Source organism: Entelurus aequoreus, linkage group LG17 (genome assembly GCF_033978785.1).
Source record: "Entelurus aequoreus isolate RoL-2023_Sb linkage group LG17, RoL_Eaeq_v1.1, whole genome shotgun sequence".
NCBI lineage: Eukaryota > Metazoa > Chordata > Actinopteri > Syngnathiformes > Syngnathidae > Entelurus > Entelurus aequoreus.
The window spans coordinates 13,628,307-13,637,176 of NC_084747.1; the positions used below are offsets into that span (position 1 = coordinate 13,628,307).

The 8,870-nt window shown below is 40.4% G+C and overlaps 2 protein-coding genes and 1 pseudogene across 2 annotated transcripts in view; 1 reads left to right on the forward strand and 2 right to left on the reverse strand.

Annotated features, from left to right (window-relative positions):
• The window catches only part of LOC133632067 (zinc finger protein OZF-like), a 14,285-nt gene extending 12,409 nt beyond the window's left edge, over window positions 1-1,876 (reverse strand). Inside the window, exons 1-2 of the mRNA XM_062024306.1 lie at window positions 601-1,876; window positions 1-434 (exon numbers count right to left, since the gene is read on the reverse strand). The exon at window positions 1-434 is cut by the window's left edge and continues 2 nt beyond it. Coding sequence (XP_061880290.1) covers window positions 1-434; window positions 601-1,560 — 1,394 coding nt within the window. The 5' untranslated portion in view covers window positions 1,561-1,876. The remainder of the gene's footprint in view (window positions 435-600) is intronic.
• LOC133632490 (zinc finger protein 37-like) overlaps window positions 1-8,855 on the reverse strand; it is a 44,882-nt gene extending 36,027 nt beyond the window's left edge. Inside the window, exon 1 of the mRNA XM_062024941.1 lies at window positions 8,558-8,855. Within this exon, the coding sequence (XP_061880925.1) occupies window positions 8,558-8,672 (115 nt within the window). The 5' untranslated portion in view covers window positions 8,673-8,855. The remainder of the gene's footprint in view (window positions 1-8,557) is intronic.
• LOC133633009 (5S ribosomal RNA) lies at window positions 2,934-3,048 on the forward strand (annotated as a pseudogene).
• Window positions 8,856-8,870: the final 15 nt, after the last annotated feature.

Sequence of the window (8,870 nt, forward strand, 5' to 3'; positions counted from 1 at the left end):
GTGTGTGTTTTCATGTGTTGAGTCACATGGCTATTTTGAGAAAAACTTTTGCCACAAACTGAACAATTAAATGGTTTTTCACCTGTGTGTGTTCTCATGTGTTTAGTCAAATTGACATTTTGAGAAAAGCTTTTGCCACAAACTGAACAATTAAATGGTTTTTCACCTGTGTGTGTTCTCATGTGTTTAGTCACATGGCTATTTTGAGAAAAGCTTTCGCCACAAACTGAACAATTAAATGGTTTTTCACCCGTGTGTGTTCTCATGTGTTTAGTCAAAAGGCAATTTTTAGAAAAGCTTTTTCTACAAACTGAACATTTAAATGTTTTTTCACCTGTGTGTGTTCTCATGTGTTGAGTCAAATAGCTATTTTGAGAAAAGCTTTTGCCACAAACTGAACAATTAAAAGGTTTTTCACCCGTGTGTGTTCTCATGTGGTTAATCAAACTGCACTTAACAGAAAAGCTTTTGCCACAAACTGAACAATTAAATGGTTTTTCACCTGTGTGTTCTCATGTGTTCAGTTAAACTGTAATTTCGAGAAAAGCTTTTACCACAAACTGAACAATTAAATGTTTTTTCACCTGTGTGTGTTTTCATGTGTTGAGTCACATGGCTATTTTGAGAAAAACTTTTGCCACAAACTGAACAATTAAATGGTTTTTCACCTGTGTGTGTTCTCATGTGTTTAGTCAAATTGACATTTTGAGAAAAGCTTTTGCCACAAACTGAACAATTAAATGGTTTTTCACCTGTGTGTGTTCTCATGTGTTTAGTCACATGGCTATTTTGAGAAAAGCTTTCGCCACAAACTGAACAATTAAATGGTTTTTCACCCGTGTGTGTTCTCAAGTGTTTAGTCAAAAGGCAATTTTTAGAAAAGCTTTTTCTACAAACTGAACATTTAAATGTTTTTTCACCTGTGTGTGTTCTCATGTGTCGAGTCAAACAGCAATTTTGAGAAAAGCTTTTTCCACAAACTGAACAATTAAAAGGTTTTTCACCCGTGTGTGTTCTCATGTGGTTAATCAAACTGCACTTAACAGAAAAGCTTTTGCCACAAACTGAACAATTAAATGGTTTTTCACCAGTGAGTGTTCTCATGTGTTGAGTCAAATTGCTATTTTGAGAAAAACTTTTGCCACAAACTGAACAATTAAATGTTTTTTCACCTGTGTGTGTTCTCATGTGTCGAGTCAAATTGCTATTTTGACAAAAGCTTTTGCCACAAACTGAACAATTAAATGTTTTTTCTCCTGTGTGTGTTCTCATGTGTTGAGTCAAATGGCTATTTTGAGAAAAGCTTTTGCCACAAACTGAACAATTAAATGTTTTTTCTCCTGTGTGTGTTCTCATGTGTTTAGTCAAATGGTTATTTTGAGAAAAGCTTTTGTCACAAAATGAACAATTAAATGGTTTTTCGCCTGTGTGTGTTCTCATGTGTCGACTCAAACTGCTCTTTTTAGTAAAACTTTTAGCACAAACTGAGCAGCTCAAACATGTTTTACCTCTCTTCTTTGTAGAGCATTCAGAGTGTTTGTTGTCAGTGTGAGTCCTCATATCACCTTCACAGTCTTTATCGCTGCTCAAAGGTTCTTCAACCTCGTCTTCAGCCTCACTATCTGATAGTGGAGCTAAGAGGTTGTCTGGTTGTGGTTTCTCTTCATCATCTTCAGTCTTCACAGAGAAAATACTCAATGGAAACTTGGTGTGATCAGCTTCCTCTCGTCCTAGAAGACACTCTCCCTCCTGAGTGATGCAGAGTTCCTTCTCTTCCTTTTTAATGCAGGGTGGTTGTGGAGTCTCCTGCTTCAAAGTGGAGCTCCCCCCTAACTGAGGGGAAACTTCTTCTGGATTACCGATCAGCTGCTGGACGTCTGCAAGACACAAACAACAAAAACACACTTTCTTCTATGTACTGTATGTGTGTGTAGTAGGGTTGTACAGTATACTGCTACTAATAAAGTATTGTAGTACTAATCAATTGAAATCAGTACTATACCACCTTTGAAAAGTACCGGTACCGTTCTTTCATCTGAATGCTGCTGTGTGGCGGTGACTACAGAGCGGAGGCGCAAGATGTTGAGTGTGTCAGAACGCACACACAAAGTCCATACAAGCAATAACATGGTGGAGAGGAAGAAAGGCAACAAAGGACAATTCTACTAGTTAATAAAGAGGGTGCGTGAAGTGCAATATGGAGGTATTTGGGCTTCTAAACTAACAATAAAGGTGACACTTTAAACAGGAAGCCGCCGCTCTGCAAGGGTTGCTTTACACCTTTCCTGTTTGTGGGCTCCCAGACCGTGGTCGAGGAGCGCAGGGGAGACGTTCCCTCCAGGGCCCATGTTTTGTTGGGGGTAACACTGGGTCCATAAAGCTCCGCTCTTTGGTCGGAAGGACGAGGCCGTCGATTAGTTACAACTTGCTCACTTTATTTATTATTTCCACAGGCCACAACCAAACAACCACCATGCTATTCACACTCCTGATCATGCTAGCTCTCTCTCTCCTTACTCAAGTCACTCACCCCACATACTGCCATTCTTAAAGGTGCACACACACATACACTACTCTCAGAACAGCTGCTTTAAAACACGCCTCGCCAAATGGCGTGATTAGTATTAGCACCTTTGCTTCAGACTTAGGTCAACATTTAAATAATAAGCATTCAGATCTGCACAAGGAGTTTAAATAGTGACAGGTATAATGTAGTTGTTACACCTGTCCTGCTGCTCTCTCTTTACTCGCCCGCTCACTCACTGACGTCACTCAGACAACACGTTGACATTCTCACAAACACACATACTACTCTCATAAGTTAACCAGCTCCCCTGCTGCGCACATGTAAATACGTAGACGTGCACACAGCTGCTTAGTTTGATGCCAAATATTAGCGCAGTTAAAACTGCCCAATTAGCAATCAACTAATGACTTACAGCATTACTACCTTGAGCACGCCCGATCTCGGTCTCAGAAATTAAGCAGAGTCGGGCCTGGTTAGTACTTGGATGGGAGACCGCCTGGGAATACCAGGTGCTGTAAGCTTGACGCGGTGACGGTCTGTAGGAACCTGCTGCCACACGTTACGACTACTGAAGACAGCAACAACTCGACTCGGTGAAAGAAACAACATGAGTATGGCTCCCTGCTCTTTGTGCACTGTTCTCATGGATAGGTTGGCCCTACTAGAGGACCTTGTCCGCCAACTAGAGCAGAGTAATTTCGTAACTTTAGACGCGGTGGACACTAGCATTAGCTGTAGCGAGCTGACTAGCCCAGTTTGTAGCAGCCCTAAGCGGCCTGCAAGCAAATGTGAACCGGTTGAGACGCATAATAGATTTAGCCCTTTAGCTAGTCCTTCACCCCAGGCTACCAGGCACCCTTAGTCATAGGGGTCTCCATCACCCGAAACAAACAGCTTAGCAAACCAGCCATAATTAAGTGTATTCCCAGAGTCAGAGCACCTCACATTGAAGCTAATCTTAGAGAGCTAACTCGCAGCAGGCCTAGTAAACTTGTACGACAGGCCAATTGCACCACTATAGCTACGCAAACATAGTTGTGTCATGATCCGTGGTCTGGATCATGTTTGGTGTTATCGGTTTGTTTTTGACTCCTTTTAGTTCCTGTTTTTGCACCTCCTCAGTTTTAACAAAAATTCCTCAAAACAGTCCACTACCTGTAATATGGGCTTTTTAAACATCAGATCATTGTTTCCCAAAACGTTATTACCGTATTTTCCGGACTGTAAGGCGCACTTGAAAACCTTTTTTCCCCTCAAAAGTTGACAGTGCGCCTTATAACCCGGTTATATGAATTTTTCTCTCTTAACGAGGCATCTCCTCGTAATTATACAAATGCTTATATTGCCCGTCCCCTTAAAAGGGGTGGAGGGGTCGCACTAATATACAATTAAAACCTTAACCTTACCCCTAACCAAAGTAATAAATATAAATCATTTTAGGTGCTTACTATGGGGTATGTCACGCCACTACCTCTCTACCTAGCTGTTATCTACCGCCCTCCTGGGCCCTATTCACACTTTATCAGTGAATTTTCAGAGTTTGTCGCTGATCTAGTGACGCACGCAGATAATATAATTATAATGAGGGGATTTTAATATCCATTTGAATACCCCATCAAACCCTCCATGTGTGGCGATCCAGACTATAATTTATTGCTGTGGTCTTACACAAATAATACATCAACCCACGCATCACAACGGTAATACGATAGATGGAGTCCTTTTCCGGGGTGTCACCACCTCCCAAGTCATGATGCTCCCGTACACTAAAGAAATGTCTGATCATTATCTTATAAAATTCGAAGTTCTGACTCATTGTCAACAAGCTACTAATAACCACTGCTTTAGCAGGTGCAAAATTAATGGTGTCACAACTATGACTCTTGCTTGCCTACTGCCTTCGGTAATGGCACCATTCCCAAATTATGTGGGCTCTATCGATAACCTCACTAACAACTTTAACGATGCCCTGCGCGACACCATTGATAGTATAGCACCGCTAAAGCTAAAAAAATGCCCCTAAAAGGCGTACCCCCTGGTTTACAGAAGAAACTAGAGCTCTTAAACTATCATGTAGAAAGCTGGAACGCAAATGGCGTGCGACTAAACTTGAGGTTTTCCATCAAGCATGGAGTGATAGTTTACTAACTTATAAAGGCATGCTTACCTTAGCTGTAGCTAATTACTGCTCAAATCTCATCCGCCTCAATAAAAATGATGCTAAATATTTGTTCAGTACAGTAGCATTGCTAACCCAACAAAGGACTCCTGCCATTAGCTCCACCCACTCGGCAGATGACTTTATGAATTTCGTTAATAAGAAAATTGAACTCATTAGAAAAGAGATTAAAGACAACGCGTCCCAGCTGCAACTGGGTTCTATTAACACAGATACAAATGTATATATGACGGATTTTGCCCTCGAAAATAGTCTCTCTCTTTTTGATGAAATAACATTAGAGGAACTACTGCGGCGTGTAAATGGGATAAAACAAACAACATGTTTACTTGACCCACTTCCTGAGAAGCTTATCAAGGAGCTGTTTGTATTATTAGGGCCATCAGTGCTAAATATTATAAACTCATCACTTTCCTCTGGCACTGTTCCCCTAGCATTCAAAAAAGCGGCTATTCATCTTCTGCTCAAAAGACCTAACCTCGATCCTGACCTCATGGTAAACTACCGGCCGGTGTCCCACCTTCCCTTTATCTCGAAAATCTTCTAGAAAATATTTGTAGTAAGGATGTCGGCCGATAAATGCTTTAAAATGTAATATCGGAAATTATCGGTTTCAAAATTATCAGTTTCAAAATTATCGGTATCGGTTTCAAAAAGTAACATTTATGACTTTTTAAAATGCCGCTGTGTACACGGACGTAGGGAGAAGTACAGAGCGCCAATAAACCTTAAAAGGCACTGCCTTTACGTGCCGGCCCAGTCACATAATAGTTACGGCTTTTCACACACAAGTTAATGCAAGGCAAACTTGGTCAACAGCCATACAGGTCACACTGAGGGTGACCGTATAAACAATTTTAACACTGTTACAAATATGCGCCACACTGTGAACCCACACCAAACAAGAATGACCAACACATTTTGGGAGAACATCCGCACCGTAACACAACATAAACACAACAGAACAAATACCCAGAACCTATTGCTGCACTAACTCTTCCGGGACGCTACAATATATCATACAAGTTACTAAAACAGCCTTCTTTCATGTCCGTAATATCGCTAAATGTGTTCCATTTTGTCCACCAGCGACGCTGAGATCATTATTCATGCGTTCGTTACGTCTCGTCTCCATTACTATAATGTGTTATTTTCGGGCCTCCCTATGTCTAACATTGAAAGATTACAGTTGGTACAAAATGCGGCTGCTAGACTTTTGACAAGAACAAGAAAGTTTGTTCATATTACGCCTATGCTGTATATACACACACACACACATATATATATATATATATATATATATATATATATATATATATATATATATATATATATATATATATATATATATATATATATATATATATATATATATATATATATATATATATATATATATATACTGGCTCACCTGCACTGGCTTCCTGTGCACTTAAGATGTGACTTTAAGGTTTTACTACTTACGTATAAAATACTAAACAGTCTAGCTCCATCCTATCTTGCTGATTGTATTGTACCATATGTCCCGACAAGAAATCTGCGTTGTAAGAACTCCGGCTTATTAGTGATTCCCAGAGCCCAAAAACAGTCTGCGGGCTATAGAGCGTTTTCTATTTGCGCTCCAGTACTCTGGAATCTCGTCCCGGTAACAGTTTCAGATGCTACCTCAGTAGAAACCTTTAAGTCCCATCTTAAAACTAATTTGTAAAAGCTCGCTTTTAAATAGACCCCCCTTTTAGACCAGTTGATCTGCCCTCTCTTTTCTGCTCTGCCCCCTCTCCTGCGTGGAGAGGTTATTAGGTGACCCCAGATGAGGCACTAGCTGTTCCAAGTCGGGACCCGGGGTGGACCACTCATCTGTGCATCAGTTGGGGACGTCTCTGCGCTGTTGACTTGTCTCCATTCAAGATGATCTCCTGCTGGCCCCACTATGGACTGGACTCTCACACTATTAACTAGATCCACTATGGACTGGACTCTCACACTATTAACTAGATCCACTATGGACTGGACTCTCACACTATTAACTAGATCCACTATGGACTGGACTCTCACACTATTAACTAGATCCACTATGGACTGGACTCTCACACTATTAACTAGATCCACTATGGACTGGACTCTCACACTATTAACTAGATCCACTATGGACTGGACTCTCACACTATTAACTAGATCCACTATGGACTGGACTCTCACACTATTAACGAGATCCACTTTACGTCCATTGCACCGGTCGCAAAGGTTTCTCGTTCCCATTCATTGGGTTGAGTTTTTCCTTGCCCTGATGTGGGATCTGAGCCTAGGATGTCATTGTGGCTTGTGCAGCCCTTTGAGAAATTTGTGATTAAGGAATATGTAAATAAACTTTGATTGATTGAACACTTATACGGTTTTTCATCTGTGTGTGTTCTCATGTGTCGCGTCAAAAAGCTATTTTAAGAAAAACTTTCGCCACAAACTGGACAATTAAATGGTTTTTCACCTGTGTGTGTTCTCATGTGTCGAGTCAAAGAGCTTTTTTGAGAAAAGCTTTTGCCACAAACAGAGCAGCTCGAACATTTTTACCTTCACAGTCTTTATCACTGCTCAAAGGTTCTTCAACCTCGTCTTCGTCTTGTGGTTTCTCTTCATCATCTTCAGTCTTCACAGAGAGAATACTCAGTGGAAACTTGGTGTAATCAGCTTCCTCTCGTCCTAGAAGACACTCTCCCTCCTGAGTGATGCAGAGTTCCTCCTCTTCCTTTTTAATGCAGGGTGGTTGTGGAGTCTCCTGCTTCAAAGTGGAGCTCCCCCCTAACTGAGGGGAAACTTCTTCTGGATTACCGATCAGCTGCTGGACGTCTGCAAGACACAAACAACAAAACACACTTTCTTCTATGTACTGTATGTGTGTAGTAGGGTTGTACAGTATCACTACGGGTTCAAAAAGGAACAAGGCTAACGCCACGCTACTGGGAACTGTAGTTAAGCAACTTGTTGTGCACTACTGCCCATCACTGATTCTAACTCGTAAATAAACGCTAACAAAAGTCAGCTACAATGCAGGTAATGGGGATGCACTCTATTTCTTTTATTAAAAAAACTCTAAAAACATATCCAGCAACTTTTGATATTTGATATGTACTGTAATAACAGGCACATTTATAATAACATGTAATATTTACGTATTTTCATCATTTTTTATCATTTTAAGCAAATGGCGGCACATTATTTTCACAGACGCATCACAACGTTCGCTATTTCCTTCAACACCACCACCAACTATTACTAATAAAGGCAGACTTCACGAATTATATTACCATTTAATATATATACACATATTATATTTATATATACCGGCCGGCGACAGCCTGACGCCAGATGAAGTCAACAAAAATAGTACTTCATCAATTAGTTTAAGTTTAAAACTACAGGGTGTATTAAGTGTTTACTTTCTACAATATTCTAACAAGGCGCATAACAAGAATGCAAATGATTTACATTTTCTTTGGTAACTTTGAACTTCCCAATCAAAAGTTGGCTGTAATGAAATTATTCTTGTTCTTTATTTCCTCCAATCCTCTGCACGTTGATGTAGACATGTGGTCCAGTCTTCTCTTCACATCTCTTACTCTTCCCCAACATCTCTTCTTTCACATCATCATTGTCTTTACACAAGCGCTTGTTTTGCTCTTCCACTTTCTTCATTTGACTTTTGCATTCTTTCATCTCCTCTGATGTGAACTCCACTGCCTTCTTCAAGCTAACAATCATGGCGGCTCTTTCTTTACATTCTTCAACAAGGTCAGCTCATTTCGATTTTAAAGACTTGAAATAGTTTTCAAATGACAAAACTTCAAGTCACTCACCTTCATCTTTCGTCTTTATCTCCGTTGGTGATTTGCTGGAAGTTGGTGGCGCTGATTCTCTTTCATGTTCTCTTTTAGCGGACGTCGCCATCTTAGCATAGCAGTAGTCGTCCATCTTCTATCACGTCTTCAATCTTCACTTCAGATATCGCTCCAAACTCAATGCACGTTTCGTGGCTTTGGAAAATACGAATTGAGATATTTGTTGCTATATTTCCTGTGAATCATATGACTTTAAGATCGTGAATTCGAAGAATCTCCGAACAACCATAGCCTGCGGTCTTTGTCTTGTTGCTTGGCTTCAAGTACATTT